General features: G+C 37.2%; 1 protein-coding gene across 11 annotated transcripts in view; it reads left to right on the forward strand.

The window, feature by feature from the left end:
• Window positions 1-23,543, forward strand: part of Spag9 (sperm associated antigen 9) — a 131,644-nt gene that overhangs the window by 35,669 nt on the left and 72,432 nt on the right. For 7 of the 11 annotated variants that reach the window (XM_031353514.1, XM_031353515.1, XM_031353517.1 and 4 more), the window contains 3 exons: window positions 6,537-6,607; window positions 13,049-13,143; window positions 18,116-18,266. In XM_031353514.1, coding sequence (XP_031209374.1) covers window positions 6,537-6,607; window positions 13,049-13,143; window positions 18,116-18,266 — 317 coding nt within the window. Of the gene's footprint in view, window positions 1-6,536; window positions 6,608-13,048; window positions 13,144-13,228; window positions 14,002-18,115; window positions 18,267-23,543 lie in introns of those variants that run through there. The other 4 variants (XM_031353521.1, XM_031353520.1, XM_031353522.1 and 1 more) reach the window with 2 other exon arrangements.

Raw genomic sequence — 23,543 nt, forward strand, 5'->3', positions numbered from 1 at the left:
AGTCAGAGTCTAGATTTATTTATTATTATTTTTGTTATTGTAGTTTTTGAGACAGGGGGATCTTATGAAGTAACTCTCATTGGCTAGAACTTACTATGTGGACTTGGCTGGTCTTGAACTCACAGAGATCCTCCTGTCTCTGCCTCCCAACTATTGAGATTAAAACCACCACTACCACACCTGGCTTAGATTTATCTTTAAAATGAGATACATGAATTCACTGATAGATGGTGTGCTAAGCCTTTTTACTGATTTGACAAAATAACTTGGACAACTTGAGGGAGGAAAGATATATTTTGGCTCATTGTATCAGAGATTTTAATCCTTCGTGTAGGGCAGATATGACAGGAAACAGGGACAAGGAATAACATTCAGAGTTATGGCCCAGAAACTGACCTCCTCTGGCTAGGCCCTATCATACCATTTCCAACACCTCCCAAAATAGAAGTACCAGGCTGGGACTAAGTGCTCACTTTATGAGCTGTGGGAGATATTTCAGATTAACATCTGAAACACACTGGAGTTCCAGTGTGAAAGGAGGGATGAAGAGAAAGAGACAAGGAGTTTGGGGAGGAGGGAGGATGGTTACAGGACTTTTGCCTGAGTAAGGTTATAGGAATGAACCGCTTTGAGAGACAGTTTTTTGTTTTGTAAATATCTTACAGTTCATACTGTTTGTTTTTAGTATCTTTTTTTCTGTATTTGGGGCTTTTCTTTTGGTTTTTGGGTTGTTTTTGAGATAGCGTCTTACTCTGTAGCACTGGTTAGCCTGGAACTCTCCTACATAGACCACCTGGTTAGCCTGGAACTCTCCTACATAGACCACCTGGTTAGCCTGGAACTCTCCTACATAGACCACCTGGTTAGTCTGGAACTCTCCTACATAGACCACCTGGCCTCAAATTCATGGACACACACCTACCTCCACCTTCTTAGGATTGGAATTAAAGAACTGGAATATCATCATGCTTGCTTCTAGATTCATTCATGCTATATCTGTCTGTCTATCATCTATCCATCCACCTATCTATCTCTACCTACCTATTTATTTATTTATTTATTTATTTATTTATTTATTTAGAGACAGAGTTTCTCTATGTAGCCTTGGCTGTCCTGGAACTTATTCTCTAGAACAGGCTAATTTTGAACTCAAAAATTCCTCTTCCTCTCCTTCTGAGTGCTGGAACTAAAAGTGTGCACCACCACTGCCTGGCTTTTGTTTTTACTTTTAATGTGTGCATGCGTATGTGCATGCCTGCCTGCCTGCCTGCCTGCCTGCCTGCCTGCCTGCCTGCCTGTCTGTCTGTCTGTCTGTCTGTCTGTATATACATACATGCATGTGGAGGCCAGAATAGGGCATCAGTTCTCTTGGAGCTGGGGTTACAAGCACTCGTGAGGTACCCAGTGTTGGTATTAAGGTGCAAATTTGGGTGATCCAGCCCATTTATTTATTGAGATAAGAGTCTCATTATATAGCTCTGGCTGTATTATTTATCTCACTATTATTTAGAACTTGTGATCTTCATGCCTTTACCATGATTATACATACCACCATTCTTGGCCTAGTCTTATATTTTTCTTTTCTTTTTTAATTTAGCTGAGGTTTTATATATATATAAATTTTTTTTTTAATTTTTTATTTTGTTTGTGAGCCACCATGTAGTTGCTGGGATTTGAACTCAGGACCTTGGAAGAGCAGTCAGTGCTCTTAACTGCTGAGCCATCTCACCATCTCTTTTATTTTCTATAATATACTTTCATCACCTGTCCATTTACATAGGCACAATTCTGTATTGGTGTTTTCAGATAGATAGCATTCCTTTTTTTTTTGGTTTTTCGAGACAGGATTTTTCTGTGTAGCCCTGGTTGTCCTGGTACTCACTCTAGACCAGGCTGGCCTTGAACTCAGAAATCCACCTGCCTCTGCCTCCCAAGCACTAGGATTAAAGGCATGTGCCACCACCGCCCGGCAACAACATTCCTTTTAAGAAGCACCTTTAATTACTATATTTTGTTTGGTAATCATATTTGTGCCAGCATTACTCTTTGTCCTTTGCAAATATTAACTCACTTAATCCTAATGTGAACTATTATTACTAAACAAGGAAATAAGCCCAGAGGTTAATTTACTGAAGTCATGTTACAGTAAGATAGCAAAGCATTGTATTCTGTTATAGGACTTTCATAATTTCCTATATTTCTCTACTGTGGGAGCATGCTTGCATTTTCACTGTAAATTCTGAGCAGTTTCTTTAAATCTTCTGCACAAAGTAATTGTTAGAGGGCATACTAAGTGAATTGAGTATTCAAGCTAAAGGGAGTCCCTAGTTGAACAGAGAGAGACAAATCATGTTTGAACTGGAGTAGGATGGTTAATAGGCAACCTAATCCATCTCAAAGGCAATTACTATAATTTCTTTAACACTTTATGTGTTATTTTTGTAATTTTTAGTTTCTACTTTTTCTTGCTTAGTTGTGCCATTTATCTATGATGAGTTTGAAAATTATTTATTCATTCTTGTATAGTATTCCTGATTTGGGAATGTGAATATTTTCTCCACTTTCCTATGTGTTGACAAGTAGGCTCTTTTCAGCTTTGGATGATTAAACACCATTTTAGTGCCTTAAGTGTGTGATAGTAAGCTTTTCACCACTGAGAAAAACACTTCAGTGGAGGTGAGATCTGTCTATTATCATCACAGAGGTTTGGGTTTGGCTGTGTGTGTGTGTGTGTGTGTGTGTGTGTGTGTTTGTGTGTGTTGGTCCTATTGATGATATCTGATCAGTCGTTTTTTTGGAGAGCTTAAAACAACAGGCCTTTAAAGTACATTTTATATTCAAACTATAATATTGGGTACATATGTATTTCTTAGCAATAAAATATTTTGTTGGAGGGTTGGCAAACATTCAGCCTTGTTAATTCTTGCCAAACAATTTTCAATTTGATTTTTTGTTGTGTTTTGTTTTTCGATACAGGGTTTCTCTGTCCTAGAACTCACTTCTTAGACCAAGCTGGCCTCAAACTCAGACAGATAGATCCACCTGCCTCTGCCTCCCTCCCGAGTGCTGGGATTGAAGATGTGCACCACCACCACTCAGCTTGCTTTAAAATTAAATGTAACATTTTATTCCTACCAGCAATGCATGAAAGTTCTATTTGTTCCCATTTTCAGCAAGTATTTGTAGTCTTATATTTCTTATTTTAGCCAGCTTGGTCTATAGTGTGTTGACTATTCATTTTAATGCATATATCAATGGGTTTTTCATTATTATTAACAAAATACCTGAAGCAGGCCAACTTTATAAAGAAAGATTTCTTTAGTTCATAGTTCTAGAGGTCCAAAGTGGAAGACAAAGGGTTTGGGACTTATTGAGCCTCTGGCATAGGTCTGGTGACCAATGGCAACACAACGTTAGGAACATCTTCAAACAGTAAGCCAGAGGGCAATTAGGGATGAGGTTCTTTCTTTCCACAACTTGCTTTTATGAGAATTCAGAAATCTGATGAGATTTAATCTCTTCCAAGGACAGTCTCCAATCACCTAGGGATCTCACCAGGCCTTATCTCTCGATGGTTTCATACCACCTCCCAACACTACCCCATAGGGACCAAGCCTGCAACACACTAACCCTTGGGGACAAACCATATCCAAACAAGAATAGTCTCCCAGATGATTCATAAAGCCAAGTATGCGTTTTCACTTGGTAATTTGATGCTTACGTTTCTGAGAATGGGTTATTCTATAAGAAAAAGGAAGTGTTTGAATTTCATCCCCTGGCGGTGAAAATTTTTTATGATTATTTTTGTTTTCTGTGTATGAGTGTCATGCCTGCATTGTATGTCTGTGTATAATGCATGTGCCTGGTGACTGTGGAGACCTGAAGAGAGCATTGGATCTCTAGGAACTGGAGTTACAGATGGTTGTGAGTCACCATCTGGATGCTGGGGACTGAACCTGGGTCTTTTACAAGAGCAGTGAATGCTCTTAACCATGAACCATTTCTTGAGTGCCCCACACTCAGAGTGGGTAGGTTCTATCATATACAACAGCTTAAAAGGAGTATTTCCCTTTTGCTTTTTTGGAGACGGGATTTATAGCCCAGGATGTCCTGGAATTCACTGTAGCCAGGCTGATATCAAACTCACAGCAAACATCCTGCCTCACTGCCCAAATGCCGGGATTCCAGGTGGATCTAACATGCTTGGCTAAAGTGTATTTCTTGAGGCAGATAGCATGGTACCCAAATTTCTACATTAGGAGAGAATCATCTTTGTGACCTTTAGTAAGTTAACCATATTGTCATAGTATCCTTCTCTCTAAATTGAATATAAAATGATGCTTCTATCATAAAATGATAACAAAATCATTTTATATCCACTTTGTAGGGCAGTTCATGGTATGCTATAAGCAGTATGTCAATGTGATATTAATACAAATTTTATGAATTTATTTCAAGAATCATGACAGAATCATGGGGCTCTAATCTATAATACATTTGAAGTTGAAGTTTATGAATGATATTGGCATTTATTTTAGCCTTAGTCTTTTTTCTTCTTTCTGTTTTTGCATATTATCAAGGGAATCTTGATTATAAGGCTAGTGATGTGGCTTAGTTAAGTAAAGGCACTTGCTACTAATCCTGAGATTTCATAGAACCCATATGGTGGAAGGAGAGAACCAGTTGCAGCAGGATATCCTCTGACTTTCACACAATACTGTGGCATACATGCCAACCCTGCCAGTATACACAGAACATAAATAAGTGTAATAAAAATGATAAAATGTGAATTGACAAAGATGAGTAAGTAATAAAAATTATAAAAAATGTGAATTGACAAAGATGAATAATTTAAAATGTTTGTCTGGTAGCCTTGGGATTTCCTTAACTTTTAAATAAGCTTAGTTAATAAGTAGTAAGCAATGTTTAGCACTTTTAAGGTTTAATTTTATTCACTTATTTATCTATATATCTGTGTGTATGTCTGTGTGTGTGTTTACATACGCATGTGTGTGAGCTCCTGCGTGCGTCCCATGCATGCAAGTGCTTTTGGAGGCCAGCAGATCAGATCCCCTGGAGCTGGACTCGCTGCCAGGTGTGGGTGCTGGAGATGCACCTTGGGTCCTCTGCAAAAGAAGCTTTTAACTGCTGAGTGGTCTTCATATAAATAAATGACACTGTACCTTTTTCTTACTAATCCTTCAAAAAATTTTATTTTGAAATTGTTACTAAATATCCACAATTTGCATAGATTTCCTGGGTTTTTTTTTCTTTATGTATTTTTGTTTTAAATGAGCAGCACCACGGATTTTCAGATTTCAGCATCTGTTGTGTTATCCTAGTGCATCTATATTATTAGTGGCTTATTTTTGCTTTGGGTCACAGCATAAAATCAAAAGCAGATGTTCTCATTACATATCTATGTAAGAAAGTGCACTCCACAAATATTGTGGACCATGGTATAAATTTAATGAGCCAAAGACATAGAGGCTTGAGTTATGAACAAATTATAACAAAAAAGAATTTGAGTTCTCCTAAGTAATGACATATTTCTGAGACATTTCAACAAATTCTGGCAGGCAAATATATATAAACCCCAAATTGGGCTTCACATGTAAACATGAAGCATATAAAAATGTATATATGCTTTTGGAGTTGACAATAGTTGTGTTTGCAGCTCATTGGTTGACCTTACACAGAGAATGTTTCCAATTAATCATGACTTTCCAGCAGACTTAAATGAGTCTCTTGACAATGCTACTAGCACTGTGGCTGTTCTGCTGCCCTTAGCCACAGTGAGCTTCTTCAGCTGCCTACCCAGTCTGCCTCTGCCTCTGCCTCTGCCTCTGCCTCATAGCTCATGGTTCACTGTAGTAAGTGTATCTGGAACTTGCTCATTAAAGGTCAGCCCAGTGTTGTTTATTTCTTTGTGGGTTTCCTGACACCCCTCTGCTCCGAATCACTCTATTTTCTGTCAGTCTCCTTTAAAACTCTTATCCCGACATCATTTTTTTTTTGTCTCAGAATCTAAACACCTTCCCACCCACCAACCCCCAGTTTGTGAGCCAGCTCCACATCAGTGCACTTCACAAAATCCACCTGCAGAGGGAGCTAAATAAAAGAAGATGATACCCTGAACTCAAAGCAGAGAAAGATTACAGCAAGATGTTGTCATCCTGCTAGTACTGAAAAAAGAACTTGATACTTGAAATGGTTGAGTTGAAATCAACCATCTGGGATCTGACACAAGGATAAGACTTGTGTGATTTTTTTTTTCTGAATTCTCTGTAAAAAGCTGTAAAAGGATGATCTTATACACATGTATGTGTTAGAGAACCAATCTGACATTTTATTCTCTTCTCTGAAGATGGTATTTAAGGGTAGTGAAATGTGGTCACTTTGTGCAGAATTTCACATGGAGTGCTGGGCTAAAGCTAAAGTTGCTAAAGCTTTGGATAACATACAGTATTTTAAAGACAGACTTTATAAGTAAGTCTTTGTATTTGTTTGATTAAGTATATGTATCTTGATTGCAGTCAGCAGACTTGAAGAGAGAGAAGCAGAACTGAAGAAGGAATATAATGCACTGCACCAGAGACACACCGAGGTGGGTGACTGTCCTTACTAGGCTAGTGCTGGCCACAGAGATGGCTTTATAACTTTGCATTTTCCTTGGAAAGTTAGAGTAATTCATAGGTATCATTTTCAGAAAGTTTGTCATGTGGCATTTACCAAAGTTGACTTTTATTCTTTTTAAATCTGGAATTAAATTTTTCTGTAGGAAATTTATATGCCTCAGAATAATTTTAGCTATTTAAGACAATTACTTAGTCGGCTAGCAAACCTTTATGCATATAATAAAATGTTGACATGATGCTGAGAAAATTGATTTGCTACCAGTTAGGAAAATGCTGCATTGGTAAGATAGTGGTATAGGTCCTGACATAAATAATTTAGTTGTAAAGGACTTTTATTATTTATAATTTATATTATACTATGTTTTATATTAAATATCAAATTTATAATTCATTAAAATGTATTTAAATGATTCCAATTTTCAGCATTTTAGTTTTTTTGAGATTTATTAACTTTTATATTTTTATTTTTTGCGTATGAGTGTCCTGTCTGCTTGTAAGTGCAGTGGCTACAGAGGTCAGAAGAGGGCATCACATCCTCTAGAACTCAATTACAGATGGTTGTTAGCTTCTACATAAATGCTGGCAACTGAACCTAGGTCCAGGGTTTTTAACTGCTGAGCCAACTCTCCAGCCTTCTTTAGTATCTAAGTTAGTATTTGAAGCATATAATCCCTTTGTTACCCTTGTTTTTAAGAGTCCGTTAGTCTTTTAACATATTGTATTTGTTTCTGTCTTGTCAATGTGATATTTGTTCCTGTGTGTTATGGTCAGTCTGGGATTCACGTACCTAAATAAATTTTACAGCCCTCCCTCTTTCCTTTCCTTCTTTCTATAGCCCTGGCTTGCCTGGAATATACTATGCAAACCAGGCTGGCCTTGAACTCACACATACCTCTGCCTCCAATTCTGGGATTAAGGGTGTGTGCCACCTCTCTTGGCCATTTTCTCTTTACTAATCCTGTCTTATGTTATACCTAATTTTAGGTTTGTTTGTTTGGATTGAGTTTTTGAGACAGGGTCTCTGTGTAGCCCTAGCTGTCCTGGAATTCCTCTGTAGACCAAGTAGACCTAGAATTCAGAGATCTGCCTTCCTTTGCCTCCTGGGTGCCAGGATCAAAGGTGTGTACTACTACTGCTTGGCTTGATTCTAGTTTTTTTTTTTTATCTGTTTATTTAGGTGATGGTGACTGAGAACGGGGCCTTGCTCATGCTCCCATAGTCCTATTTGTAGACTTCAGTTCTTTTTTTTCTTCTATTGCTGTGTAACCTATTGCCTATGGTGGGGACCAAAGATGCTGCTTTAAGCATCAAAAAATCAATTATACTCAATTTCATTTGCTTTTAATAATGAAGAATTTATTTCCCATTTATGGGATTGGGGTTAAGCATTACTACCAAGAACACAAATTATCACAGAATTGATACAGATAGAAGGAAAAGTTTGATCATAAAGGGTCATAGGACCTGACAAAATGGAAGTAGGTTAAATAATAGTTTTTTTTTTGTTATTAAGTTAAAAATACCCATGTTTTAATAATATATTGTTTACTAGATATTAAGGGTATTTTTAAAAACTTGGTAGTTTGGAGCTGGTGAGATGGCTCAACGGTTAAGAGCACTGACTGCTCTTCCAGAGGTCCTGAGTTCAATTCCCAGCAACCACATGGTGGTTCACAACCATCCACAAGGAGATATGGCGCCCTCTTCTGGAGTGTCTGAAGACAACTACAGTGTACTTACATATAATAAATAAATAAATCTTTAAAAACAAAACAAACAAAAAAAAACTTGGTAGTTAAAAGCCTATTGTTGATGCTTTTACACCACTGATTTCCATATCAGAGTAAGGTCCTATATGTATGTAGTATTTACTTGCATTGCTTATTTATTAATGATGATAATTATAAAATATATATGGAGAAGTATGTTTAAATGTAATAAGTAATTAATAGTAATGAATGATATTTTAAAAATAAAGTTATAACTTTTATATTAATTGGAGATTATTAAATTGTGATATAGTATTAAAGTATATTTAAATTATTTATATTCTTTTAAAATATATACAATTTTTTCCCTTTGTATTTTATTTATTTATTTTACTTTTTATACTCCACATTTTATTCTGTCCATAAATATATACATTCTTTTTTACCAAACCAGAGACCTAGGCCTGTACAGTCATGAGGCAACTTTTCCTTTGCTGACTGTCAGCTCTTTGATAGGATCCTCTCCTGCAGTTCAAGAGGCTTCTGTCTTTTGTCCTGATAGACTCTATTTCATTTGCTTCAGAGTAGGCTTATGTCGCGTTTATAAGGCTGCTTTAAAATGTGAGTCTGTACACTATAACCTAAAATTTTCTGTTTATCCATTTGCTCTAGAAACTTCATTCAATTAGCAAGAATAAATAGCTCTTTAATCCCTTAGTGTACCTTTTAGAGGTAAACTCCAGAGATAGGGACTCTGGAGCCCTTTTTACTGTTATTTTTAAGGAAGGTAGCATTTTTTTTTTTTTACAGACACAGAATTATTAAAATATTACTTTGACAAAACACACTGTTTACTGCTAACAGTGGGAAATTTATTCTACTTTTTGAAAATGTGAATGACTACTCTTTCATCAAATAATAAATTGTATATATTATTGATTTTACTTAAAGGAATATATTTCTTGCTAAATGTGGTATATTCTTATAAGCTAACTTATCAGCACATAGAGATTGAGGAGCCAGCCTGGAGTAGTGAGTTCTAAGTCAGTCTAGATATTCAACAAGACCTTTTATCATAAAACTAACTAACTAACTAACTAACTAACTAACTAACTAACTAACTAACTGTTTCCCAACAAAGCCATGTAGGGAAGAGCGTGTTTGCTTTGGTTCGCTGTTGAGGCTACAGTCTGCCATGGCAGGAAAGGCATGGTGGCAGGCTCACGGAGCCTCTGGTCATCTGTACATGGTCAGGAAGCACTGCATGTGCAGGCTCAGCAAGCCTTTCCCATTTCTGTAGTGTGAGATCAAGTCCATGGAATGGTGCCACCTACATTTAGGCTAATCCTTCCCATCTCTGTTAATCTGCACAGTCCTTCACAGACGTGCCATGACTTTACACACTGATTCTAGATTCTGTGAAGGTGATAGTGTTAACATGACACTGACTGCTGACTGACTAAAAGGCATTCCTTGAAGACAACTCGGGGGTGAAGAGTGGCATTGGGACTGCATGACTAGTTTTCTTATGCTAACTACTACATATGTGAACTTTGTTCAAGGCTGGGAGAGTTTCATATTGAGACCATTTAAGTAATTCTTAGTGTTTTCTTAGGTCAACTTATCATTTCTTCCTATTATGCACTTTGAAATTTTTAGAAAGATATTCTAGGGTGATGTACCCAAAATCCTATGCCAGTTAGTGACTAGTTATGAAATCTGGTTTTCCTGATTCTATGATTTTAGTTTTTTTTTTCTATGCTATGTGTGTATATACCTGTGGTATGTGTTATGTGTATGGGCATTTTTGCCTGCATGTATTTCTGTATACCATTTCTGGTGCCTGTGGAGGCCAGAAAATGGTGTAAGATCCCCTGGAACTGAAAGCTGAGAGTGCCATGTGAGTGCTGGGAATTAAACCAGGTCTTCTGGAAGAGCATCCAGCACTCTTAACTACTGAGCTGTCTTTGCTATTGTTTAAGACAGGATGTTATATATAGTTCAGGCTGGACTCAAAATTGCTTTGTAGCTGAGGGTAGACCTTTAAACTACTCATTCTTACCACTAATTCCAAGTGCTGAGTGCCGTAGGCTGAATGCTCTACATGTTTTTCTGAGCCTTTATGTCTCATGAAATCCCACTGGTTTTAAGACAGTAGCTTTGAGAACTGTATGTAGAAAGATTCAAGGTGACTACAAAGAGTTGCTGCTCCAGTCCAGTTGTTTTGCTTTTTGGTTGTCAGTGTGGAGTTGGCCTTTGCTGTGAAGACAGCTCAGCCAAGGCAGTCTGTGCCTGTCCCAAACAACAGTTTTTTGGACAATACAGTTGAATCCTTGATGAGTCCGGCTGTTACAGAATTTACTTCTAGCTACGTGAATTAATTTGCTTACTGGGAAATTAATAGCTTATCTGAGATTGAGGAGGACTAAAACTGGTAGACTTGGTAGTACCTTGTATAAAAAATGCCCTGGTCTACTCTCACATCGTTCTCTATCTGAATGTTGGTCTTCCCCCTCCCTCCATCACTCCCCTCCTTTTTAAAATCATAACGATAATGTGAATTATTTTAAAAATTTTATGTGCAGTGTATTTTTTATTCTGTTTGCTTGTGATATATAGCTTGTTATTATAACTATATCAGGAAATGCCTTAGGGTGTGGGATTTTCTTGTGGGTGTGAGGAAGAAAGGACAATGAGTTTATTGCTTGCCTGGAGAGTTAACTAAAAGGCCAGACGCATCCTGGGTCCTACAGTGTTTTTAACTACTCAAGTAGCTGCAGCAAACAGATTTACATCCCAGGTTTAAAGCTGGTGATGAAAAACATTTGATTGTTAGCTATTTAACTTAGGCGAGTTATTTTCTCCCATACCTGGGAGTTATCTGTAAAATTGTGATATAGTGAGGGTTAAATGAAAACTATTTCTATTAAAGTGGTTGGCATAGCTGCTGTTTTGCTGTTACTTACTCTGTCCTAGTAAGGGCTACTTTATACTTTAGTGTGGTCTGTGTTTTCATATTAGACCATGTTGGAATGCCAGGATATTATCTCTGTAATCAGTCCTTTGAAGGCTTCAGATATAGTGTTTTTCTAAATTTTAAGTGTTTAAGCATTTAAGATAATAGAGAATCAATCTATTTGGGTGTAAAATTGGTTTATCTTTACATTTTGCTTATTAATGTAATATAATTAATTACTTATAAAGGCAATCTGAAGGAAGCTTCCTTTTTAACATTCTTCCATCTGAACAAATCACTTCTATAGGATTACTCTCCGGATGTGAAAACTCAACTAATGCTTTCTAAGACCTTTCTGACGTTTTTATTTGCATATATTAGGTCCAACATTTGCTTTGCTATATTAGTCTGTTTATTTTTTTTTTCTTGATACAAGAAGAAGCAGCTCATTATTCCTGATTTGCTGACACAACCAAAATTTTTATGAAAAATTCATAAAATGGTATGGAAGAGAAAATAGACATTTAAATAAAACTTGCAAATATCCTTGTGATTCTGTATTCATTTTTCTTTACTGTTAACAGTTCTCATTTTGACTAGCCTCTTTTTTTTTTTTAAGTTTTATTTTTATTTGTGTGGTGTACATATGGAGGCCGGTGTGTGTTCCCATGATGTTACTTAGATTTTTCAGCTCTTGAACTAATATTTTTTAAAAACTGTTTTTAAAACTACCCCCTACACCTCTCTCTCTTTCTCTCTTCTCTTTTTTCTCTCTCTTTCTCTCTCTCTCTCTCTTTCTGTTATATGTCAAGGTCAAAGTACAACTTGTAACTTTTCCTTTCACCATGTGAGTCCTGAAGATGAAACTCCCATCCATATTTAGCTTTTCTATCATATGACTCATCTATGACTCAGAATCAAAGTAATTTTTGATTTTTTATTTTCTTGTTTTAATTTTTATTTCTATTAATTTGTTAACTATTATAGCTGATTATATTAAATACTGATGTTAGTAAATTAGCACAGGAGAAAGTACTTTGAAATTATTTCAATTATAAATCTACAGAAATAATTAGAAATACTCTTTACATTGAAATTTATTTATTTATTTATTTTTAAAGATTTATTATTATATGTAAGTACACTGTAGCTGACTTCAGATGCACCAGAAGAGGGTGTCAGATCTCATTACAGATGGTTGTGAGCCACCATGTGGTTGTGGGATTTGAACTTAGGACCTTTAGAAGAGCAGTCAGTGCTCTTACCCACTGAGCCATCTCGCCAGCCCCGAAATTTATTTTTATTCTGGTGATTACTATTAGTATGAAAAGATGAATATACAGAATTTTTTCTCAAGTTTGACATAAATTTTGTAGTTTTCCACTTAAGTGCATAGGTTTCTCAAATGCTGTTATTGTTAATCAGCAGTCTCTTAGAACTTCCTACCAAAGTCTGTGTATTAACTTGTATTTATTCCAATATTTTTCATTTAATAACATCACATATCTTACAGAATTGCTATGCAATACAAAGGGAGATAGATATTAGCTACATTTACTGATTTTAGTGTCAGCTGTGAGCATTTGCTATTTCTTTGCTACCATATTCATCCATAGGACTTATTTCTTTACATGATATTGAATAATCTTGTAAGAAAGTTGTGTCAAAATGTTTCCATTGTTATAATTCTATGTTTTATTTTAGGTGATAGCCTTAAATTTTCTGGTTTTTCTTCCTTAAAATAGATGATCCATAATTATATGGAACACTTAGAAAGAACCAAACTTCATCAGCTCTCAGGGAGTGATCAACTAGAGGCTACAGCTCATAGTCGAATTAGGTAAGCTTTGTTATTTACACTTTTGCCTAAGAAAATGTGAAATCAGTAGTCCATCTTTTTGTTTCTGTTTTTCCTGTTTTTCCATCTGAGAACAATATTTAGTCCACTCCCCCAAAATCTCTACAGGAAAGGAAAAGAATAGCATGCAAAAATAGAAATACAATTTAAAAAGTTAAATTATGTGCTTTAAAAATTATAAGCAACATAGCACAGGGTTTTAATTATTTTCTTGATACTTGATGGGAAATCAGAGTAGGTTTGAAATTTTCCCGTTTGTGGGTATGCTGAAAATTTTCATTTCTCCTATATAATTGGTCCTTTTTGTTGCACAGAGGCCTGTTTAAAAGGATTAGCCAGCCATCTGTTTGATGTAGGAGTGTGAATAAATTATGTAGATCGCTAGGTATTGTAGCCAATGAGCTAAGCCAAGACTCTTAGTGGAGAGGAACGTAGTTAATAGGCTGGCTCTCTTCTGGTTGCTGCATAAATGCTAGGAGCTGCAGCTCTATGGTTATGAGGTGGGGGGAGCGGAATGACGTCATCGCTTGGGAGCCGCTGCAGGATGGAGTGGAAAGCTGCTGCTGATGGCATTGTTTTTGTGGCAGCAGCTGAATGACAGATCCTCACTACAAAGATACCCTTTTGGCCCCTGTGTAGGCCTCCTGGTTCGGACATTTCACCATGCCAGCACAGCGCCATGAATCCTGGATGCATGCTGCTGTTTGTGTTTGGCTTTGTTGGCGGGGCGGTGGTCATTAATTCTGCGATCTTAGTATCTCTCTCTGTTTTGCTGCTTGTGCACTTTTCTATTTCTACCGGTGTGCCAGCGCTGACGCAGAACCTACCAAGGATACTCAGGTACTCCGTCCAGTCTTTCTTGGAAGCTCCTGCTTCGCTGGTGGTTTTTTTTGTTGTTGTTGTTGTTGGGTTTTTTTAAAATTTTGTTTTGTTTTGTTTTGTTTTGTTTAAATTCTTAGGACCATGGGTCTGCTTTGTAACCATTTCTGTTGCAGATTCAAACAATGGAAAACAGCCTCAAGCTAGGATATGCATTATTTTGTAGGTTCCTAAATGGAACTCTGTTTTGTGTTTGGAAATCACAGACACCACCCCCCCAGGAAAAAAAAAAAAGACAAGAAAAAAAGGGGGGGAAGAAATGGGGGAAATTCTCTGTTGTACTTGTACAGAAATATAAGGTCAGCGTGGTCTGAGTGTTGAAGAGTAAGGAAGATGAAGAGCCGAGTACCAGGTCCAAGTTTGCATATAGCTCTAGATTTAGCTTCTGAGCATTGAGGGACAAATAGCTTATGCTTTGTGTTGCAAATGGTTAGCCACAAATGTAGATTTATTTTGTTTGAGTTACCCTTTGCCTGATGTAAGGTTTGATATCAGTTTTATAGTTTTGAATAACAGTTTATGGAAACTGATATTTTCCAGCTACTATAAAATATATTTTAAACTAAAAAAATTTTTCTAAATTCTTAAGACCAGACTAGAATGCCTTCCCTTGGGTTATTTGCACATCAAAGTTGTGAAAGCTTTACAAAGCCTATTCACTATTGTTTGGTCAGATGTCGCCCTTTCTTTTCTTTGTACTCCTGGGTGACAAATCCCCATGCCTGCTGCTGGGGGTGGGGGTGGCCACCAGGCTGTGTAGCTCTGCTGCTGCTCTCCACTTGCAGCTTGTGTGAACCACTTTCCATATCCTAAATGCTTATGGATTTGCTTTCTTGTTTCCTAACTCATAAACTCAAAGAATCTGATCTGCTCAGATTTCTCTTTTGTACATGACTTGAAATGAAGATTCATAGACTATAACTAATTGGTACCTAAGTGATTATAAAAAAATACTTAAATCCTAATTCTGATTAAGGCAAGAATAATGAAAGTAGCTCCTTTCATGTGGTTCTTTTTATTCATAGGCCAGCTCACATTTAATTTTAACACTCAGAAATTAGTTTTCTCATATGTTCTAAAACTAGGTACTTGGTCATTTATTTTCTTTCCTAATTATATTTGTTTTTCAAACAAGTCATGTAGCCTAGGCTAGCCTTGAACCCTCCAGGAACAGTCTCCTTCTCAGTGCTGGGACTACATACAGTTTTCTGCTGAGTTCTTTCCTGATGTATAAAATTGAGGAACAGTCTGACTATTTTGTATATGTTAGTACATGAAAGAGTTGTATATAAATCTATGTATATTTTGGGTATAAGGAAACTAAAACTTGTTGGCTCAAAAATATGTATAATATTAATATAAGACTAATGTTAAGGGCTGGTTTAGGCTCTACTAGAGAAGTTTTGTCATGCAGTGGCTAAGAGTTTGGAGGTGCACTGTCCTGTGTATGCAGCCTTGGGGCCTTTGGTGATTTGTTTAATCTCTTAGGTTCCTTCTCTTAAGGTAGTTACCTCAGTGACTGATTTTAAAAATCAGGCGAGCTATTATTTTGCACTTCACTACAGTTGCAGAATATATGGTCCATTATATAAGTAAGTCAACTTCATAGTCATTGTGTATCTCACATTTTTAATAGAAGTGACTTTTAATCTTAGCCCTGCTGGTTACTAATATATAAAGTCTTAGAACATCATTTTCCCTATTCTAAAATCTGGGGAAGCAGTCCTATTTCCTGGTTGGTTAGATCAGGTAAAGTACATCAATTATCTGGCTAAATATTAAAGCACCTGCAAGTATAGCCAAGAGGCTATTTGGAATACATATTTTCAGAAATCATTAATACACATAAGCTGGTATTTGAACAACTAAAATCAATATATACAACTAAAGCTACTAGCTTGAGAGTATAATAAAGATTCTGGTACTTGCCAGCTTTGCTTCTGGTAGGGAGTAAAATGGCTGGACAGTGATAGCAGGTGTTTCAGTTTAGGAATTTCAATCTGCCACTTGGTAGTTTTCTACAGGCTCTCCATTTTTTTTGGTTAACTTTTCTGTGACTTTTATTGAAGCGTTTAATACATATAGTATCAAACATGTACAACAACAAAATCCAAGACTACTGTTTGCCTTTTAAGAACTTTGTTTTGAGAGTAGAACACTGTCAGATTTACATAACTGCACATCTTGCCCCCATTGGTTATCTAATTGAGGCAGGTAACGAAGCATCATATAGTGATACTAATTTTCTAGATCTGGAGCAGAGAAACTCGAGGCAATTTGACCCCCTCCTAGAGATCTGTTTTTCTCAAAAAGTGATAAAAGCAAAATAAAGAGTTGGGAATTTTCCTTGTATTTTGGAGTATAGATAGATGGAATAGGAAAGGAAAACTTGGGTTTAAAGAAGACTCTTGGCTTCAGCTGTTTGAAACATGTTCAGTCTTCCACTTGTGAAGAGAGGAGTTCAGATGGGAAGATGATCTCAGGGGATCTGTGCTGTCTTCCTGGCTTTGTATTGAGTAGACTCTGATTAAGTTCCTACTTGCTTTTTCCCTTAAGGCATGCAGGTTTGTTAGAAAATAAAGTCAAATGGTAGTTTGGGAACCTCTGTTCCCAAAATATGTTTTCCAAAATTGGGAATAGACACCAGGCTATCGACTTTTCATCCTATCAACTAAAGAAAAACAAAACACTTGCTATCATTTAATGAGAAAAGAGAGGATTTCAGTTTCAGAACAAAGAAGCAGAAATGATGTAGTTTAAAGTAAAGGCTAATAAGTCTCAAGAAGCAGCAAGTTCTGTTGCCTGGAAACACAAGCATGTAATCTGTAGTATCCTGTCTATTAGGAAACATGTAATCTGTAGTATCCTGTCTATTAGGAAACATGTAATCTGTAGTATCCTGTCTATTAGGAAACATGTAATCTATAGTATACCATCTATTAGGAAACATGTAATCTGTAGTATCCTGTCTATTAGGGAAGAATACAGCCTTCTTTTGTCATTGGCTTGTAAAGTAGCTGACTAGTGTTTATTTGTTTCAGATTTAGATTTATTTATTTATTAATTATTGGAGTGTGAATGTGGAGGTCAGAAGACAACCTGTAGGAGTTGGTTCTCTCCTTCTGCCACGCAGGTCCTAGAGGCTGAACTCAGGTTGTCAGGCTTGGTGGCAATTGTCTTTATCCACTGAGTCATCCCTCCAGCCTTCTTTAATTTTTTGGATCTAATGTAAAACAGGCTAGTCTGTAGTGTGCTTTTTGTACAAGGATGACCTTGAACTCCTAATCCTCCTCCTGTCTTTATCTCCTACATACTAGGACTCCATCGATCCCAGTAAAGAAGTTTTCTCATCTGCACTCTGACTAAAAGAACTATTGGATATGATTTGTAGAAAGCCAGAATTTTCATAAAAAATGTTTTGGATTTTTACTATTGAATAGTATCCCTGTTTCAAAGAGTATATTCATTTTCCTCTAGGCAGAAAAAGCCTACCCTAAAAACACTGTAGCTTGAGAAAGTGGGAAAACTAGGAACAGGGACTGGGGAGGCTGTCTTTGCCTGTTCCCTATGACTACTAACCTACACTGTTAAAACTCAGCAGCTCTTCTCTGTGTTTACCACACCAGACCACCAACAACTTCCTGGGGGAGGCAGCTATGGTAATGCATACCTGTAGTCATACAGCAGGCTAAGGCAGAGGATCTCCAGTTCAGGGTCAGGCTAGGCTAAGTTCTAAGACCTCATCTCTGAACAACTCCCAACTTGGCTGCTGAAAACAGTATCTAAACAGTTTTTCTACACTTTTCTTAACTTCTGAAGCTAATGTAAACTTTTTTGACTGCCTTTTCTCTTTAGTATATACTTATTTAGGTGTGCATATAGGATTTGTAGGAGAGCTGATTGCAGACTGAGAATAAGCTTTCTACAGCCTGGTAGACCCTGACCTTGTTATCCCTCTGCCTCATCTTCCAAAGCGCTGAGATTATTCTATCCACAGCCCAGGCTTCTAACTTACAATCATGACAAATAAAAAACTGAAGAGAATGTTTAATTTTTTTCTCCCTTCTTCAAATAGAAAAGAACGTCCTATATCATTAGGGATTTTCCCTCTACCTGCTGGAGATGGATTGCTTACACCTGACACTCAGAAAGGAGGTGAGACCCCAGGATCAGAGCAATGGAAATTTCAAGAATTAAGTCAACCACGTTCTCATACCAGCCTGAAGGTAAGCTTTATTTTACCAGTATGTTTTATAAGCATTCTTACTCAAATAGAAGTCACAGAAAACCAAAGGATAATCCAATATTTTAGGACTACCCAGATAGTTTACTGGGTGAAAGTGCTTATCACCAACCCTGACAGTCCCCATCCTCAGGACCTACATAATAGAAGAGAGAACCAACTCCCTATTATCCTCTGACCTCTACAGAACCACCATGATTCTAGTTCACACCAAGTGTGTACCGCGCACAAATGAGTAAATAAATCTAAATTAAAAAAATAGGTTACATATTTTTTAGTTTGAAAGTATCTTTAAAACAAACAAATCAAGATGAGTTCTTCCCAGGGTGTATGTTTTTGCTAGTTAATTTTAAGTTACATAGGAAAACAAAACCAAATACTGTTACAGCTTTACCTTAGTTAAGTTATTGGTGCTGTGATGAAACACCAACTTGGGAGGAAAGAGTTTATTTACCTTATTCATCACTGTTCATAATCGAAGGAAGTTGGGGCAGGAGCCTGGAAGTAGGAGTTGATGCAGACACCATGGTGGGTAGCTGCTTACTGGCTTGCTCCATATGGCTTGTTCAACATGATTTCTTTTTGGTTTTTCGAGTCAGGGTTTCTCTGTAAAGCCCTGGCTGTCCTATAATTCATTCGGTAGACCAGGTTGGCCTCAAACTCAGAAATCCACCTGCCTCTGCCTCCCAAATGCTGGGATTAAAGGCATGCACCACCACAGCTCAGTTCAACCTGCTTTCTTATAGAGCCCAGGACTACCAGCCCAGGAGTGACACCACCCATAAGAGCCTGGGCCCTCCCCCATCAATCACTAATTAAGAAAATGCCCTATAGGATTGCCTACAGCCCAATCTTAATGGAAGCATTTTCTCAATTTAGTCTCCTTCCTTTCTGATGACTCTAACTTTGTCAAGTTGATATAAAACTAGCCAATTTATATTTCTTAGTAGTCTAATGACAAGGATTTCTTTTATATTTAATGTAACTAATATGAATCTAGAATTTAGGGTCTAGTGACATGTGGAACTAATTGGTATTTTATTTTGTGTTTGGTTTTTTTGTTTTTGTTTTTGTTTTTATGGGTATGGGTCTTGTTACTACTTTTGGAACCCTATATTCAGAAATTCTAACTTTATTTATTTTTAGTATTACTGTTGCTGGTGGGTCACATTTGTAGAAGTCAGGAAAGAACTTTTGAGAGTTGTTCTTCCACTGTAGGTTCTAGGAATAGAATTCAGATAGTCGTAGTCAGGCTTGTGTTGAAAGCACTTCTGCCTACTGAGCCCTCTTGTCAGTTCTCAGCTCTGGGCCATGAGCATGATAAGCAAGCACTCTGTTACTAAGATATAATCCTTTTGAGTGTGAAATAGTGTGTACCTGCTTGTTATCTGTATATGTACCACCTGAGTGCAGTGCCTTTGGAGGCCAGAAGAGGGCACTGAATTCCCTGTAGGGCTTCACCTCATTATATTTCTTATTGATTTGACTCAGGGTCTCACTATTGGCCTCACAATCTCACAAGCTCAGATTGGCCTTGAACTCAAGGTAGTTCTCCTGCCTCAGCCTTCTAAGTGCTAGTATTGCAGGTATACTCAGCATGCTCAATTATAATTTCACTTGAAAGACACAGTGCTTTTTTTCCTTCCTTAAAACTACTTTATGAAAATGATATATAAAATGCATTCTGTTTAGCCCAAAAGGCCTGATGTTAATTCTTTAAAGAATATATTTTGATCTAGAAAAATTTAGTAAATAATTGATAAGTGTAATTGATAAGGTACTCTAAGAAGAGCTACATTAATAATCCTCAAAAATGTTTTAAAGTAGCCGGGTGGTGGTGGCGCACGCCTATAATCCCAGCACTTGGGAGGCAGAGGCAGATTTCTGAGTTCGAGGCCAGTCTGGTCTATGGTCTACAGAGTGAGTTCCAGGACAGCCAGGGCTACACAAAGAAACCCTGTCTCGGAAAAACAAACCAAAAAAAAAAAAAAAAAAAAAAACAACCAAAGTGTTTTAGAGTTAGTCATGGTTGCATGTAATTGTTAATTCTTAATTCTATTAAGAAGGCTGAAGCAGGAGGTTTGCAACCAGTGTAGCATAGGCTCCATATTGAGTATCATGACAATCATGCTACAGCGTAAGATCCTGTCTCAACCCCAGAGAGACAGGGGAGAGGGAGACAGAGCTGTCATTTGAACTCAGCTTGGGCAACATAGGCCTTACCTGAAGAAACAAACACATAAAAATTTAAAGTTATGTTCTATAGCTTATAAAATAGAATATTTATAAAGGGACTATTGATTATTAAAATGAAAGCCAGCCAGTCACAGGAAGCACACCTTTAATCCAATCCCAGCATTCTGTAGTAGACACAGGCAGATCTCTCTGCGTCCAAGGTAAGCCTGGTCTACATAGTAAGTTTCAGGACAGAAAGAGCCAGATACTGAGACCTTATCTTTAAAAATAAAAAGTAAATAAAAAATAAAAAGCCCTAGTGTATTGTAAAATCTACTGAATCATTAAACAAACAGGTTTCCTGTTTATTTATACATAGATGAACTCTTTCTTCTCCTCTTTCTTGGTGAAACATGGTCTCGGATATCCCAGGCTAGCTTCCAATTTACTATGTAGTCAAGGATGACCTTGAACTTCTCACGGGAGTCCACCTCCTGAGTGCTAGGCTTATAGCAGGCATGTGTGAATGCACCTGGTAATAAGGTGCTGGGGATTGACAAAGCCTTCATTATACTAGGTAAGCACTCTGCTAGCTGAGCTCTATCCTTAACTCCTTATATCTTTTCTTGACTTTTCCCTCTATAATATTTATCACTAAGTACCTGTTTAGGGACTCAGCACTTGTTTTGTTGTTTTTGAGATAGGTCACACTATGTATCCCAGTTTGGTGTTACACTTGTAATCCTCCTGTCTCAACTTCCTAAGTGCTAGGATTATAGCCATGCATCATCATACTCAGCTAGAACATTTGTTCTAAGTTTGCTTGTTCCACTTCCTGTATAATTTGTCAGAAGCTACTTGTACTCAAAATATGTCAGTGGTGATGTCACTATGAAGTATTTGTTCTTTATTCTGTATCCACACCTACTTTTTATTTATGTACTTGTAGGTTTAATAGATCTTCCAAAATACCTCTCTCATTTGCTCACTTCCTGTGTTCTCTTTTCTAAAACAAACTTAAGTAGAAAGGATACTTATATCAAAAATGTATACCATATGGCAGCCATGCTTTAATTACTATCCAGACTAAACAATAAGGGAAAATTATCATAGTTCTTTTATTTAATCCAGAAATAAGCTATGACAAAACTTTATTGGAAAGTTATAAACCAATTAAGAAGTGATTAATAATGATGCATTTTGTCTACTCTGGAAATTCAAAGATAACATTATTCCCCAAAGAATATAAAGCAATATTGGCTGCTTTTTAAAGGCAAGGCTCAGCAGGTACAGTTTTCAGGAACAAGGTGATACATTGTAGAATGTAATGTCCATCTTGTAAATTATGCCTGCTTATTAGAATCCATGTTGTTACTCACCTAAGTCCTTGCAATCAACCAGATGCCTCTCTAACTTTGTCAAGAGTCAGGGCTTGATTTCCCACAAGGAACATGTCCTGGGCATGTCACATAGTCTCTCATCTTGGGTTTTCGTATGGGACAGGAATTGAAGTAGCCTAGTGTGTATGTGTGTGTGTGTGTGTGTGTGTGTGTGTGTGTGTGTGTGCTTGTGTGCATGCATGTGTACATGTGTGCATGTGTTTATGCACTGAATATTACTGGTATACCTCACTCACTGTTCCCACCTTTTATATGGTTGCTATACTCTCTTTTTTCCTGAGAACTTTGATAAAGACCTAGCTATGTCTAGGCCATGGTTTGACTTCATTATGAAAAGAAAAATCAAAGGTCACGATTATAAGTGACTTTAATTTTTTCTAACACAACTTTTTTTGAAGTAAGATTAATATGAGAATATTCCATGAGAAAAATTTCATGATGAGTTTTAAACAGTGTAACAGGAGGAAATGGAAAACTTTGATGCAAGAATGCTACAAAAGAGATTTACTGATGATGGTAAAGTTATAAATTGTCTTTTTTGATTTGTTGAAAATTTCCTGGTGTGAGAGATCTGTTAGTGATATTACAAGAATTGCAAGGCTTTCTGAGAGTGATGCACCTAAAAATTGTTCAAGCCTTTTCTTTACATATTTCCTAATACATTTTTTCAGAGAGACAAATAAGTAAATGATAAAATTTCAAGTATCATGTGCCATTAAGAAAGCAAAATAAAACTGGGGTATGGTGGTGCTTGTCTTTGATCCTAGCACCCCGGAGGCAGAGGCAGGTAGGTCTCTGTGAGTTCAAGGCCAGGCTGATTGTAGAGGGTTTGACTCCAGCCAGAGCTATATGGTAAGAGCCTTGCCTTTAAAAAGAAAGCAGCCAATATTGTGGAGCATGCCTTTGATCCCAGGACTCAGGAGGCAGAAGCAGGTGGATCAATGTGAATATGAGGCTACCTGGTCTACAGGGAGTTCGAGGACTACCATAGAGAAGTCTGTCTGAAAAAAGCAAACAAAAGCACCTTCCACCAAGCTTGACTGAGGGAGAAACCCGAGACCCACATTGTGCCAAAGAGAATGGAGTCCTTCTGCAAGTTGTCTTCCTACTACTACTACATGCATGCATTTGCCAGACAGAGATTTCTTTTTTCATTTTTTTTTTTTTTTTTTTTTTTTTTTTTTGGTTTTTCGAGACAGGGTTTCTCTGTGTAGCCCTGGCTGTCCTGGAACTCACTTTGTACACCAGGCTGGCCTCAAACTCAGAAATCCTCCTGCCTCTGCCTCTGCCTCTCAAGTGCTGGGATTAAAGGCGTGCGCCACCACTGCCCAGCTACACACAGAGATTTAATAGGAAAAAAAAAAAAGCAAAGTGAGAAACTTTTGAGCATGATCCATAAAGATGTTACTGTGAAATCTTCAATACTATTAATATGTGATAATCATGATAAATAATAGACAGAAAGCAAGGTAAGCCAGAGAATATTTTGTAGGGAAAGATGCTATTTTGGGGTAACTGTGAGAATGGCAAGTGGAAATATTTTACATAAATAGTCTTGTGATGAAGAAACAATAGCAACACCCAGGCTCTGCACTGGGACCACACTTGGGGAAACATGAGGAGCAGTTTCTCTTTAGCCTGTTCCTCTCATCCCTTCCTTAGAGCACTGACATACCTTTGGTTGA

Source organism: Mastomys coucha, unplaced genomic scaffold, assembly GCF_008632895.1.
Source record: "Mastomys coucha isolate ucsf_1 unplaced genomic scaffold, UCSF_Mcou_1 pScaffold5, whole genome shotgun sequence".
NCBI lineage: Eukaryota > Metazoa > Chordata > Mammalia > Rodentia > Muridae > Mastomys > Mastomys coucha.